The sequence below is a fragment of the Bombina bombina genome, chromosome 1 (genome assembly GCF_027579735.1).
Source record: "Bombina bombina isolate aBomBom1 chromosome 1, aBomBom1.pri, whole genome shotgun sequence".
Classification (NCBI taxonomy): domain Eukaryota; kingdom Metazoa; phylum Chordata; class Amphibia; order Anura; family Bombinatoridae; genus Bombina; species Bombina bombina.
The window spans coordinates 1,392,797,745-1,392,814,000 of NC_069499.1; the positions used below are offsets into that span (position 1 = coordinate 1,392,797,745).

Below are 16,256 nucleotides of genomic sequence, written 5' to 3' on the forward strand. Positions count from 1 at the left end.
CTAATACATAAACTGCCTGACTCACTGCTGCAACTACAACTGATGTGACAAGCTACCACAACCTTATGTCTCTGAACCCTAAACCTGTAGACTGTGAGCTCTCAGGAGCAGGGCCCTCTTCCTCCTGTACTAAATTTATTTAGTTTTGTTATGTTTTGTATTTTATCACAAATCCTTGTCATTGTATACTCCTATCACTGTACCCAGCGATACGGAATTTGGTGGCGCTATACAAATATATTATAATAATAATAATAATGGAGAAATTTTATGTTGCCACCTCAATGGAAGCTAGGCCTTAGTGAGCAATGTATTATTATGTTGTGCAGAGACATGCATTAACTGTTTTTTTCTATGCCATTTTAAATAGCTTTAACTTAAAAAATTTCCATGCAAAAATATTTTAACATTTAAATATTACTCTACATGAGCATAAATAAAATTTAAGAGCTCTCAAAAGGAGCTGACACCCAGAAGGAAGTAACAGTATTGTGTCTTTAAAATATGTTTACATTTAAACAGTTGCTTAAAGAGACATGAAATTAAATTTTCCTGATTCAGATAAAGCATACATAGCTTTTGCTGAAAATTAGCTCAGTTACATAAAAGTATATAGCAGTAAGCCCAGGAGTGTGCACGTCTTGAGCACTTTATGTATGAAACTGATGCAAATACAGCTGTCATATAGTGATCGATACACGTGCACACTCCTGAGACTACCTCAGCATGCTCTCAAGGAAAGGAGTTTCAACAAAGGGTACTAAGAAAAGTGAGTACCAGAGCAGCAACACACTATGTGGAGCAAGCCAATGAAAAAAAGCATGTTTGTGTGGCCACCAATCACCAGCTAGCTCCCAGTAGTGCATGGCTACTCACAAGCACTACCTGCTTTTTAAACAAACAGAGCAAATCTGTAATAGAAGTAAACTGAAAATTATCTTCATTGCAGGCTTTGACTGAATCATACAGCAATGTAATTATTGTATGATTCAGATAATTTTTACTTTAACGTCCCTTTAATTAGATAAAGATGCTTTCTCTACTGCTAGAACTAGACTAGAAGGCTGCTATCCCCACTGGATCTCTAAGTAGTAAGTGTGATAGTAAATACCACTTTGACATTTGCGTCAATAGACCAAAAATTACTAAATGGTTTCAGCTGTCATTTTTTTTAGGTTTATAGGTTATATATAAATAATTTTATAGTGCTTCCAAATGTATCACTTTAGATAAAAATAGCACAGGTTCTTTAATGTTTCTGAAAAACAGTCTTTGTTTAAATAAATACAAATACTCTGCGAGCACAAAGACTTGCATCAATCCATGAAAACAACTTCCGAAGGAAGCAGGATATCCTTGTTGAAGAAAGCAATTTGTGTCACAAGCTGGTAGCATCACTTAGACTCTGTAATAAACCAAACCACTGTCTGTTTTTTGTCTCAAGCAAACCCCAGACAGTGCTTCAGGTCTGTGTTGCACTAATAAATAAATTATTATTGGCAGCAAAAGGACATATTTTAAAATGATTATTTTTATAATACTAACAAACACTTTATATATAAACGAAAGTTAATAGTTTATTTTAACTTGCTCTAGCCTTCAATACTAGGGCCTGGATCCTATACCAGTGACAGACCTGTTAATCAATAGCAGAGCGTCAACCATCACATTCAAGACTTTTGAGTGGCTCATGCTGTGGCAGCTCTCAACAGAGAATTATATAACTTTGTAAGGGAGATACTAGAACATAACAGTGACAGTATCTTATGACTGTGGCTTTTATGAGAAACAAATGATTTATTGCAGCACCTTCCGCATTAACAAAGTGACCTTAATCATTAAAAGTAAGACAATGTTGATTAATAAAGGTCACTTTTGTGGAAAACACTCAGCCTCACTCCCAGCTATATTTCCTCACTTACTCCCAGACCAGCCCTCTTCAATCAACCTCTGACATCCATCTCCTATTATTTTTACTTTCCTCTCTCCCTATAAAACTTCTCATGTGCTGCTCCTGTCCTCTTGAACTCTGTATCCTGCTACCCCAGACTGTCTTGTATAGTTTCAAGCGCTCTTTGGAAACCCACCCATTTAGCCAAAATAAATCTTCAACTGCCTTGACTCGCTGCTGCAACTACCATCCATGTGCAGTAAACCTTATGTCTCCGCTCCCTCATGTATTTGTATCTTACCACAAATCTATACAACTAAATAATTAATATAATTTGGTTTTGGACAGAAGACATAGATCAGCACTGAGAGTATAGTGCTCAGCATTTACCCATTGAAAACTTTTTACAACAATGTGTACAGCTGTTTTAAGGTAGAAAAAAAAAAAGAAAAAAAGAAACGATCCTCCACAAAAATGCTTCCTTCATCACCACAATTAACCCCAACTGCAACTGTGGCCCAACACAATCAAACACAACCACTACTGACTTGATCACCTGTAAAATGAATCTGTGACTCTGTTGTAGCGCTACTAACAATAACAGTAACCCTGTCTAAGTGCTATTAAGTCTTGAAGCACCTTATTATAGTCTCAGGATACTGTGTTATGCTTTTTTTGCCTCCCATATAAATGAATAGCTTTAGTAGTTCTTTTTGCAGTACTCTGAGCAGTTTGAGTGTGAAAGCTGACCCCACTGATCTAGGCTGTCTGTGTTTATTCACAAGTTAAAAACTTGTTTTAACACATTGCATGTCAGATAAGCTTCTTATTTAATTTAAAAAGTATTTTTTAATAACACACTCATTACTGAGTGCCCTAAGGTAATATTTTAATGAGGAAAGTCTAATGAGACATTTCCAATCTGCCTGGTCAGTAGGGAATAAGAAGTTTACAGTAGATGTTCAACATCGCACTGGTATTTCCAGGGAATTAACGGTAACGTCAGTAATATTGCAAACATAAGTTATAATCTGTTTTTAAAAGACTAGTCATGGTCCTCAAGATCTTAGAATAATATTGTATTATTAAAACTTAATTTAAATAAATGGTTTGCTTTTTATGGCTTATATATATGCCCTGCTCTTCCAAGTGACTGCTTCCCCAATATGTTCTAGGAGATGAAAAGGAGGTCATGCAAGGTAAACACACAGGCAGGGCCATACAATGGCAATAATATGACATGAATGAAAGCAAATGGACAGAGTGATTATGCAGTAAAATAAAACCCAAGAATACCAGGATAGGTTTAACAACGGAAAATAAGTGTCACATTTAAAATGGTGCTAACAAAGAGCACTGTAGAATACTTTGGTGCTACAAGTTAAATCCATACATAGAATGTGGATCAAGGTATTGACTGTAACCGAATCTTCAGTCTCGACACAGGAACTACTTTAGATCATTTACATATTGTAAGAATTTAGAATTTTAACATCATCAGTGGGTTATAGTCTCATTTAATCTTATATTGTGTGTTTTTTTTTTTCTTTTTAAATATAACAAGGAGAAATGTGCTTTCACTTGAGGCCACTGATGTTATGGTATGTTAGGCTTATGGTAAAAGAAGCTACCTTGGCCACTGCAAATATAAATTCCTTTCAATTTGAGGGCTATTTTCCCAGACGTACCTTGCTGCCTGCGTTTACGTCGACGTCTGGCACGGCGTTGGTTCATCAAGCAGGCAGCCACAATGCTCAGAATGATTGCCAGGCTCAAGAAGCAGACTCCGCCCACTACGCCAGCAAGCAGAGGCTTGGGAGGGATCTCAGGTAGCTCTGTACGTGACGGGTACACTTCCATACCTGCACAAAACAGGAATGCAGGGTTAAGCAGGAGAGACATTCAGACAGATTTAAAGGGTCACTGTAGTCAAAACTAAGAGTTCTACCAACTGTTAAAGAATCCTTTAAATTTTATGTTAAAGGTTCTCTAAGATAAGTTCTAGTACGCTAATGTATTTTTTTCCTTAAGCATTAAAGAGACATTATACACTCATTTTTTCTTTGCATAAATGTTTTGTAGATGATCTATTTATATAACCCAGACAGTTTTTTGTTTTTTTTTAAACTGTATAGTTTGGCTCTTAAATAACATTGCTCTGATTTTTAGACTCCTAACCAAGCCCCAAAGTTTTAGGAGAATACCGACAGATACTTGCTCCTGTTTGTGTAAAGGGTCTTTTCATATGCAAAAGAAGGGGGAGGGGGGAATGTCGTATTTCCCACTTGCAGTGGGCTTTCCAACTACCTTTTCAACAGAGCTAAACTGAGCGCTTCTAAGTAAGTTTTTAAACAGTTTTATACTGGATTTTTATACCAGTATCTGTGCATCTTATTCTTTATAGTAGTGTCTATTACATGCAGTTATATAATTATTGGTGTATACTGTCCCTTTAAACAGTAGCCTGCTTTAACTCAGAAGACACATAAGGCCCTCTGGAAGGAGGAAAAAAGTTAAAAGGACACATTTTTGTTTTATGAACCAATTCTGCTTGAGGCTAAAAACCAAATTATCTAACCTAAAATGCCGCAGATTGCATAAACCAGCTATTTATTTGCAGCATTTTGAATAAAGAATAAGTTAAAGTGATGGTAATCTTTACAATTTTTAAAATCAGGTCTGGAATCTAAGTGATATTTTAGATGGACTTTAATTAATCCCTGTAGTAAAGATGCGCTGTAACTTACTTTTTAATCTAGCCGTGCTATAATAATACCCCACTCTCGCCTAGATTTAGAGTTCTGCGTTAGCCGTCCAAACCAGCGTTAAGGGGTCCTAACGCTGGTTTTGGCCGCCCGCTGGTATTTAGAGTCAGTCAGGAAAGGGTCTAACGCTCACTTTCCAGCCGCAACTTTTCAATACCGCAGATCCCCTTAATTGCGTATCCTATCTTTTCAATGGGATCTTTCTAACGCTGGTATTTAGAGTCTTGGCTGAAGTGAGCGTTAGAACTCTAATAACGACAAGACTCCAGCCGCAGAAAAAAGTCAGGAGTTAAGAGCTTTATGGGCTAACGCCGGTTCATAAAGCTCTTAACTACTGTGCTCTAAAGTACACTAAAACCCATAAACTACCTATGTACCCCTAAACCGAGGTCCCACCACATCGGCGCCACTCTAATAAAAAATTTTAACCCCTAATCTGCCGACCGCACACTGCCGCAACCTACATTATCCCTATGTACCCCTAATCTGCTGCCCCTAACATCACCGACACTTACATAATATTTATTAACCCCTAATCTGCCCCCCCCAACGTCGCCGCTACCTAACTACACTTATTAACCCCTAATCTGCCAACCGGACCTCGCCACTACTCTAATAAATGCATTAACCCCTAAAGCTAAGTCTAACCCTAACACCCCCCTAAATTAAATATAATTTAAATCTAACTAAATAAAATAAATCTTATTAAATAAATTAATCCTATTTAAAGCTAAATACTTACCTGTAAAATAAACCCTAATATAGCTACAATATAACGAATAATTATATTGTAGCTATTTTAGCATTTATATTTATTTTACAGGCAACTTTGTATTTATTTTAACTAGGTACAATAGCTATTAAATAGTTAATAACTATTTAATAGCTACCTAGTTAAAATAAGTACAAAATTACCTGTAAAATAAATCCTAACCTAAGTTACAATTAAACCTAACACTACACTATAAATAAATTAATTAACTAAACTATCTACAATTAAATCAACTAAACTAAATTACAAACCCCCCCCACTAAATTACAAAAAATAAAAAAAGATTACAAGAATTTTAAACTAATTACACCTACTCTAAGCCCCCTAAAAAAATAACAAAGCCCCCCAAAATAAAAAAATGCCCTACCCTATTCTAAAATAAAGAGTTAACCGCTCTTTTACCTTACCAGCCCTTAAAAGGGCCTTTTGCGGGGCATGCCCCAAAGAAAACAGCTCTTTTGCATTTAAAAAAACATACAATACCCCCCCCAACATTACAACCCACCACCCACATACCCCTAATCTAACCCAAACACCCCTTAAAAAACCTAACACTAAGCCCCTGAAGATCTCCCTACCTTATCTTCACCACGCCGGGTATCACAGATCCGTCCAGAAGAGGGTCCGAAGTCTTCATCCTATCCGGCAAGAAGAGGTCCAGAAGAGGGTCCGAAGTCTTCATCCTATCCGACAAGAAGAGGAAATCCGGACTGATAGACATGTTCATCCAGGCGGCGTCTTCTATCTTCATCCATCCGGCGCGGAGCAGGACCATCTTGAAGCAGCCGACGCGGATCCATCCTCTTCTTCCGGCGACTCCCGACGAATGAAGGTTCCTTTAAGTGACGTCATCCAAGATGGAGTCCCTCGAATTCTGATTGGCTGATAGGATTCTATCAGCCAATCGCAATTAAGGTAGGAAAAATCTGATTGGCTGATTGAATCAGCCAATCAGATTCAAGTTCAATCCGATTGGCTGATTGGATCAGCCAATCAGATTGAGCTTGCATTCTATTGGCTGATCTGAACAGTGAATAGAATGCGAACTTGAATCTGATTGGCTGATTGGATCAGCCAATCGGATTGAACTTGAATCTGATTGGCTGATTCATTCAGCCAATCAGATTTTTCCTACCTTAATTCCGATTGGCTGATAGAATCCTATCAGCCAATCGGAATTCGAGGGACGCCATCTTGGATGACATCACTTAAAGGAACCTTCATTCGTCGGGAGTCGCCGGAAGAAGAGGATGGATCCGCGTCGGCTGCTTCAAGATGGTCCCACTCCGTGCCGGATGGATGAAGATAGAAGACGCCGCCTGGATGAACATGTCTACCGGTCCGGATGTCCTCTTCTTGCCGGATAGGATGAAGACTTCGGACCCTCTTCTGGACCTCTTCTTGCCGGATAGGATGAAGACTTCGGACCCTCTTCTGGACGGATCGGTAATACCCGGCATGGTGAAGATAAGGTAGGGAGATCTTCAGGGGCTTAGTGTTAGGTTTTTTAAGGGGTGTTTGGGTTAGATTAGGGGTATGTGGGTGGTGGGTTGTAATGTTGGGGGGGTATTGTATGTTTTTTTTAAATGCAAAAGAGCTGTTTTCTTTGGGGCATGCCCCGCAAAAGGCCCTTTTAAGGGCTGGTAAGGTAAAAGAGCTGTTAACTTTTTATTTTAGAATAGGGTAGGGCATTTTTTTATTTTGGGGGGCTTTGTTATTTTTTTAGGGGGCTTAGAGTAGGTGTAATTAGTTTAAAATTCTTGTAATCTTTTTTTATTTTTTGTAATTTAGTGTTTGTTTTTGTAATTTAGTTTAGTTGATTTAATTGTAGATAATTGTAGATAGTTTAGTTAATTAATTTATTGATAGTGTAGTGTTAGGTTTAATTGTAACTTAGGTTAGGATTTATTTTACAGGTAATTTTGTACTTATTTTAACTAGGTAGCTATTAAATAGTTATTAACTATTTAATAGCTATTGTACCGAGTTAAAATAAATACAAAGTTGCCTGTAAAATAAATATAAATGCTAAAATAGCTACAATATAATTATTTGTTATATTGTAGCTATATTCGGGTTTATTTTACAGGTAAGTATTTAGCTTTAAATAGGATTAATTTATTTTATTTCGTTAGATTTAAATTAAATTTAACTTAGGGGGGTGTTAGTGTTAGGGTTAGACTTAGTTTTAGGGGTTAATACATTTATTAGAGTAGCGGCGAGGTCCGGTCGGCAGATTAAGGGTTAATAAGTGTAGGTAAGGTAGCAGCGACGTTGGGGGGGGGGGGGGGCAGATTAGGGGTTAATAAATATTATGTAGGTGTTGGCGATGTTAGGGGCAGCAGATTAGAGGTTCATAGGGATAATTTAGGTTGCGGTGGTGTATGGAGCGGCAGATTAGGGGTTAATAATAAAATGCAGGGGTCAGCGATAGCGGGGGCGGCAGATTAGGGGTTAATAAGTGTAAGGTTAGGGGTGTTTAGACTCGGGGTACATGTTAGGGTGTTAGGTGCAGACTTAGTAAGTGTTTCCCCATAGGAAACAATGGGGCTGCGTTAGGAGCTGAACGCTGCTTTTTTGCAGGTGTTAGGTTTTTTTCAGCTCAAACTGCCCCATTGCTTCCTATGGGGATATCGTGCACGAGCACGTTTTTTAAGCTGGCTGCGTCCGTACGCAACGCTGGTATTTAGAGTTGAAGTGGCGGTAAATTATGCTCTACGCTCCCTTTTTGGAGCCTAACGCAGCCCTTTAGAGAACTCTAAATACCAGCGTTGTTTAAAAGGTGCGGGGGGGAAAAAACACACGTAGCTAACGCACCCCTTCTAACGCAAAACTCTAAATCTAGGTGTCTGTGAGCTAACGGTTTGAACTTTACTCCAATTCGCGCACTAGCCATATGGCACTTTTTTTGTAGCTGTAGTGCTGAATGACACCGCTAGATTTGGCTTCTCTATACAGTGTGGGACAAGCAAAAACAAAATGTATGCTTATCTGATAAAATTTTTTATTTCCGGACATGGAGAGTCCATGACATCATTCCAATTACTAGTGGGATATTCAACTCCTGGCCAGCAGGAGGAGGCAAAGAGCACCCCAGCAAAGCTGTTAAGTGTAACTACCTTACCCATATCCCCCAGTCATTCAGCCGAAGGAAATGGAAAAGGAAGAAACACAAGGGTGAAAATGTGCCTGAATTTTACACAAAAAAACTGCCGAATTATAATTAAAAGAGGGCGGGGTTGTGGACTCTCCATGTCAGGAAAGAAAGAAATTTATCAGGTAAGCATACATTTTGTTTTCTTTCCTAAGACATGGAGAGTCCACAACATCATTCCAATTACTAGTAGGAACCAATACCCAAGCTAGAGGACACAGAATGAACAGGGAGGGAGAAAAAAGGCAGGATGACCTAAACAGAAGGCACCACCGCTTGAAGAAACTTTCTCCCAAAAGAAGCCTCGGCAAAAGTATCAAATTTGTATAATTTGGAAAAAGTATGCAGAGAATACCATGTTGCCGCCTTGCAAATCTGTTCCACAGAAGCTTAATTTTTGAAAGCCCAAGTATACAGCCCTAATGGAATGAACCATAATTCTCTCATGAGGCTGCTGTCCAGCAGTCTCACAAGCCAAACTAATCAAACTTCTCAACCATAGAGACAGAGTAGTAGAAGTGGCCTTCTGACCCTTACGCTTTCCAGAGAAAACAACAAACAAGGCAGAAAATCTTTAGCAGCATGTAAGTAAAATTTTAGAGCCCACACAACATCCAAGTTATGCAAGAGATGTTCCTTTTGAGAAGAAGGATTAGGACAAAAAGAAGGAACAACAATTTCCTGATTAATGTTTCGAGCCAATACTACCTTAGGAAGAAACCCCAATATAGTACAAAGGACGCCTTATCAGCATGAAAAATAAGGTAAGGAGAATCACACTGCAGAGCTGAAAGTTCAGACACTCTGCGAGCGGAAGAAATGGCCACAAGAAACAAAACCTTCCAGGATAACAGTTTTATATTAACAACATGCATAGGCTCGAACTGAGCCTGCTGTAAAACTTTAAGAACTAAATTAAGGCTCCATGGAGAAGCAACAGGTTTAAACACAGGCCTGATTCTAACCAGGGCCTGTACATAGGCTTGAACGTCTGGTAAATCTGCCAGACGTTTGTGCAAAAGGACAGATAACGCTGAAATCTGACCCTTTAGAGTACTGACCGATAAACCCTTATCCAGCCCATCCTGAAGAAAGGACAAAATCCTCACCTGGCTCGAGGGGAACCCCTTAGAATCACACCAATAAATATATTTATGCCATATCTTATGGTAAATCTTGCAAGTGACTGGTTTTTGAGCCTGAATCATAGTTTCAATGACAGCATCAGAAAAAAACACACTTAGACAGAACTAGGCGTTCAATCTCCAAGCAGTTAGCTTCAGAGAATCTAGGTTTGGATGGAGGAAGGAACCCTGAAGAAGAAGGTCTTTTCTCAGAGGTAACCTCCAAGGAGGTAGAGATGACATCCTTACCAGATCCGTGAAACAGATCCTGCAAGGCCATGCAGGAGCTATTAGAATCACTAATGCTCTCTCCTGTTTGATACGAGCAATGACTTGTGAAAGGAGAGCAAACGGAGGAAACAGATAAGCCAGAGAAAACCTCCAAGGAACTGCTAGAGCATCTATCAGAAAAGCCTGAGGATCTCTTGACCTTGATCCGTACTTTGGAACCTTGGCTTTCTGGTGAGATGCCATCAGATCCAACTCTGGAACCCCCCACTGGAGGGTTATCTGAGAGAACACTTCCGGATGGAGAGCCCACTCCCCGGGATGAAAAGTCTGTCTGCTCAGAAAATCTGCCTCCCAAATGTCCACTCCTGGACGGTGGATGGCAGAAAGGAGACAATCATGGGCTTCCGCCATTCGAGTGACCTCCTTCATGGCTAAGGAACTCCGAGTTCCTCCCTGGTGGTTGATGTAAGCCACTGAGGTGATGTTGTCTGATTGAAATCTTATAAACCGGACCAACGCCAGTTGAAGCCACGCTAATAGGGCGTTGAAGATAGCTCTCAATTCCAAGATGTTTATGGAAAGAGAGTACTCCTTCCGAGACCACAGGCCCTGATCTTTTAGAGGGCCCCAAACAGCACCCCAGCCTGACAGGCTGGCGTCCGTAGTCACAATTTCCCAGGAAGGTTTCAGAAAGCAAGCGCCCCAAGACAGATGTTCCTGTGACACCCACCATGAGAGAGATTCTCTTGTCAGAGGTCCAGATTTATCCTCTGAGTTAAATCCAAATGATTTCCGTTCCATTGACGGAGCATACAAAGTTGTATCGGTCGTAGATGGAACCGAGCAAAAGGAATGATGTCCATTGATGCCACCATCAGACCAATCACCTCCATGCATTGGGCAACAGATGAACGAAAAGCAGACTGGAGAGAAAGGCAGGAAGCAAGAATCTTGTCTTTTCTGACCTCCATCAGAAAGATCTTCATGGACAGGGGATCTATTATAGTCCCTAGGAAACATACTTTGGTAGCTGGAACAAGAGAACTTTTTTCCAAATTCACCTTTTACCCATGGGAACTTAGAAAAGACAACAGCATCTCTGTATGAGATTGGACTAGTTAAAAAGATGACGCCTGAACCAAAATGTTGTCCAGATAAGGCGCTACAGCAATTCCCTGGGATCTGATTACAGCCAAAAGTGCCCCCAGAACCTTTGTGAATATTCTGGGAGTCATGGCCAGACCAAATGGAAGTACAACAAATTGGAAGTTTTTGTCCAGAAAGGCAAACCTCAGATACTGATGTTGTTCCCTGTGTATGGGAACGTGAAGGTATGCATCCTTCAGGTCTATGGTCATCATAAACTGACCCTCCTGTACCAAAGGGAGAATGGAACGAAATGTTTCCATCTTGAAGGACGGAACCCTGAGGAATTTGTTTAAACACTTGAGGTCTAGAATGGGTTGAAAAGTTCCCTCCTTTTTAGGAAATACAAATAGATTTGAGTAGAATCAGCAGACCAAGATTTTAACCACAGAGCCCTGCAAACTAGAACTGTGAAACTAGACATCTTAGCTCCCAGACAAATTATCTACATATTGGCATCACAGATAAAAGTGTTGGCCAATTTAAGAGCTTTGATCCTATCCTGGATCTCCTCTACTGTAGTTTCCTCTGAGATAAGATCGGATAACGCATTGCACCAATAAGATGCAGCACCTGCAACCATAGCAATACTTGCTGCTGGTTGCCACTGTAATCCTTGATGGACATACATCTTTTTTAAATAAGCCTCTAGCTTTTTGTCAATTGGATCCTTAAAACAGCAACTATCCTCTATAGGAATGGTAGTTCTCTTAGCAAGAGTAGAAATAGCTCCCTCTACTTTAGGAACAGTGCGCCATGAGTCCCGAATAGAGTCAGCCACAGGAAATATTTTTTTAAAAACAGGTGAAGGGGAAAAAGGAACCCCTGGTTTGTCCCATTACTGAGCAATTATTTCAGACATCTTCCTTGGTACTGGAAAAACCTCCTCAGAAGATGGTGAATCATAGACTCTATCCAACTTTAAGATCTTCGTGGGGTTGATAGCAACCACCGGTTCAGAGTCGTTCAAAGTAGCTAGAACCTCCTTCAAAAGTAATCAGAGGTGCTCAAACTTAAATCTTAAATTAACTTCTTCAGATTCTTCTGCTATAGTGTCAGAGTCTAAAATCTCAACTTCAGAAGCTACTGAAGTATTCTCTTCATCAGACATCTGAACAAGAGTGGCTAATGCAGTTCTAGAATCAGAAACCTTAGCATTAGGCAAGTGTTTAGATTTTTTCACCCAACGAAGGGAAAGCTGACAAAGCCGCTGCTACTGCAGAAGAAACCTGAGCGGCAAAATCCCCAGGTAAATAAACACCCCCAGGTGGATAAGAGGACACAGAAGACACAGTATGAGAAACAACTAAGGCTTGGGACGTTTGAGGAGAAAGCTGAGGCATGTCACGCTCAGCATTATCCTGAGAGACATTAGGCTCAGAAAGGAGTAATTTCTCTTTAAAATTTCAAAGTCTTAGATAAACAAGAAGAACAAAATTGCATAGGCTAAACAATTTGGGCTTCTAAACAAAGTAAACATTTATCTATGCAACTAGATGGAAGTCCATTGTCTTTAAATTCTCACAAGAAACAGGCAAAAAAGAAAAATAAAACCCTTAAAATTTTATTAATTACCTCAGATCGCACATTAATAAATTTACCCCTTGGTGTCGCTCATCATCTAAGTTACATTCCTGTTTGATTGTCAGACCTAAGGCTGGAGCATGATGTTTGTGTGAGGTCTGTACAGGCTCAGCAGTGGTGTCCTCTTCACTCCCCTGCACACAGTGGTTTAGAGAGGCAAAGCAGAAACTGAAGCCACAGAAAGCAGTCAGGATTTATTACAATAACAGGATGACAGAGGGGCTTCAGGGCCAGGGGTCTAAGATATAATGTGACTACAGGACTGACAGAGGGGCTGCAGGGCTAAGGGGTAAGATATTAAATGTGACAGTGGGGCTTCAGGATGAGTGGTCTGATATTGGATAGGGCTGACAGAGGGGCTTCAGGGTGAGTGGTCTGATTTTGGATGTGACTGGCATAGGAGCTTCTGGGAAAGGGATCAACAAGAGGGACATCTTGTGGTTTTTTTACTAATGCAGTACATGTTAATTTCCTGTTTAAAAAATAGAGTCACTTTCATAAAACCCAATGAACCTTTTGGTTTTCACTCAACATTAAAATCTTTATTTAAATCTATAACAGGCAGCGAACCCATGTTTTTAATGACAGACTGTGTAAAGATCATGCATGTAGAGCCACCAAGTGGTAAAAAATCAGAATTGCTGATTTTTGTAAATAGCTAGGGGTTTTATATCTCAGAATTACCAAATTTGTAAATAAGTATATAGCACATGTTTAAATTTAGTACACCCCCAAAGTTTTATAAATATGTTTTATAGTACAATAACCAAGTGCATAAAAAGGAAATTTCTTCACCCATGTTATTCTCTGCTCATTAGGGATATCTGACTAGCGGGCTAGATTACAAGTGGAGCGCAATATTGCCCTTACACAAGTGCGATATTTGCGCTCCACTCAGTAATACCAGCGCACGTAAATGTGTGCTGGTATTACAAGTGAGACGCAATTCGACTGCCCGGAAGCCAAGCGCTCACGAGAGCATGCTTCCATAGACTCCAAAGGGAGCCTCATTCTCATGCCGATAGACACACCAAGCCACCTAGAGCAGCGGGCAAATCGTGCAGCGTTGGGCAGCAATAAATAAATATATAAGTATATGCTTATATACATATATATATTTAAAGTGGAAACACAGTCCCCCATTGACCTCAATGTAAAGGCACTTTAGGTGCGTTTTTTTTTTTTGTAACACCCCACATCCCCTCACTTTAACCCTTTATAATTGCTTTTGTTTGTTTTTTTTAAAATAAGAATGCACATCTTTTTTTTATATTTGAATGCACAGTACTCTTTTTTTTGGGGGGGGTGTAATTGGGGCATATGATAGGTGCCGACCCATTCTCTTTACTTTTTCTTTACATTCTCTTTACATTCTCTTTACTTTCTCTTTACATTCTCTTTACTTTCTCTTTACATTCTCTTTACTTTCTCTTTACTTTCTCTTTACTTTCTCTTTACTTTCTCTTTACTTTCTCTTTACATTCTCTTTACTTTCTCTTTACTTTCTCTTTACATTCGCTTTACTTTCTCTTTACATTCTCTTTACATTCTCTTTACTTTCTCTTTATATTCTCTTTACTTTCTCTTTACATTCTCCTTACATTCTCTTTACATTCTCTTTACTTTTCCTCCTCAAGTTTGTTTCCCTCCAAATCTTCTCAGATCACAGTAAAATCCCACAAGATCACAGGAAACTGTAATCTCAGAAATAAATTTATGTTGATTGCTTGTTTTGTTTTTTTACCGTATAGCCGGAAGTTCTTATGATCATCACACTTTTTCCCCCCATGCTTCCATTAGAGATGAAAAGGAATTCATGTCTCTATACCTTCAAAATGTTTTAAAAAATCTGAACTGAAACTAGCAGAAAACATATGTTGCATACCTAGCTATTCATTGGTCATTAGCTGATAAGGGTAACTCCAATATATCAGTGGAGATAAACAAGCATCCGAAAGCATAAAATTGATTTTTTTCAGGTGCAACCATTTTTGATATGAACACTCTTAAAGGGACATTCCAGACAAAATAGGAATCGACATAGATCCATTTAAATTTTAAACAGAAGTATTTTTATAATATACATGTATTAGCAACAAATGCTTCTAATAAAAGCTATAGCTGTTTTAAAAGTGTATGCAAGTATGCACTGTGCACCAGCATTTTAAACACAGCACTTGCTCAGAGAGCCTGAGGTGCTTGTATCATCTGGTAATGACTCCATGTTTTAATTGCTGACATCATACAAGACCCACTGGTGCTCTGAGCAGCTGCAATAATTAAAATGCTGGTGCACTGATAATATCTAACTATGCTTTACATGCACGTGCAGAGAAAAATGTTAACACTAAAACAGTGATAACTTTTAATAGAAACATTTGTGCCAATACATGTATACTGAAAATATGTTTCTATTTAAAGATGTAATTGATCTATGTGCATTTCAATTTTGACTGGAATGTCCCTTTTATTATATTGTAAAATGCTCCCATTTGTTAGAAGAAATACAAATGTAGAAATTGTTGGTATAAGTAAATATTCCTTGGCAATAGAGTTAAAATAACTAAAAAAAAACAAAAAAAACCTAGGGCAAGAACTTATCTAGAAAGTGCACTATACTCTTGTGATGGACTTAGCTGGCAGATAATTCTACACCTAATAATTTATGTGGCGAACAAATTATTGTATGCCCCATAGCATAAATCACACAGCTTTCACAAAGTGTATTTAAACTCACCAAAGGTTGAGATGTTTACGGAGTTACTCGGGTCACTGATGTAATCACCTGCAAATGCCACAAGACGGAATTCATAGGTCGCATCCTGTGAAAGAATAACAGAATATTTATGGTGCCGTACTTAGAAGGACAATTATCAGGTTAAGAGATTTCTGATCACAGAATTTAGCTGTAATCCAAATTGGTAGAATCAATATACAGGTGGCCCTCGTTTTACAACGGTTCAATTTACACCGTTTCAGAATAACAACCTTTCTCCTACATTGGTGTATCCGGTCCACGGCTTCATCCTTACTTGTGGGATATTCTCAATCCCTACAGGAAGTGGCAAAGAGAGCACACAGCAGAGCTGTCCATATAGCTCCCCTCAGGCTCCGCCCCCCCAGTCATTCTCTTTGCCGCTCTAACTAGTAGCATCTCCACGGGGGTGGTAAAGAGTATGTGGTGTTAGTTGTAGTTTTTTATTTCTTCTATCAAGAGTTTGTTATTTTAAAATAGTGCTGGCTTGTACTATTTACTCTGCAGCAGAAAGTGATGAAGATTTCTGCTAAGAGGAATATGATTTTAGCACCAGTAACTAAAATCCATTGCTGTTCCCACGCAGGACTGTTGAAACCAGAGAACATCAGTTGGGGGGGACAGTTTGCAGGCTTAACTGCTTCAGGTATGATCAGTCATTTTTCTAACAAGACCATGTAAGGCTAGAAGACGGTCAAAAAATCCCTCTGGGATAGGTAAGCCATTTTTCTTAGACTCTGTATAAAATGATGGCTTATATTAAGGGCTCTATGCTGGTTGACACTATTGTGGGCTTAATCGATTGCTTTTTAGCATGTTTTTACTATAAATAAG

General features: G+C 39.1%; 1 protein-coding gene across 1 annotated transcript in view; it reads right to left on the reverse strand.

Annotated features, from left to right (window-relative positions):
* IGSF9 (immunoglobulin superfamily member 9) overlaps window positions 1-16,256 on the reverse strand; it is a 217,708-nt gene that overhangs the window by 19,589 nt on the left and 181,863 nt on the right. The window contains exons 15-16 of the mRNA XM_053719910.1: window positions 15,405-15,489; window positions 3,580-3,753 (exon numbers count right to left, since the gene is read on the reverse strand). Coding sequence (XP_053575885.1) covers window positions 3,580-3,753; window positions 15,405-15,489 — 259 coding nt within the window. The remainder of the gene's footprint in view (window positions 1-3,579; window positions 3,754-15,404; window positions 15,490-16,256) is intronic.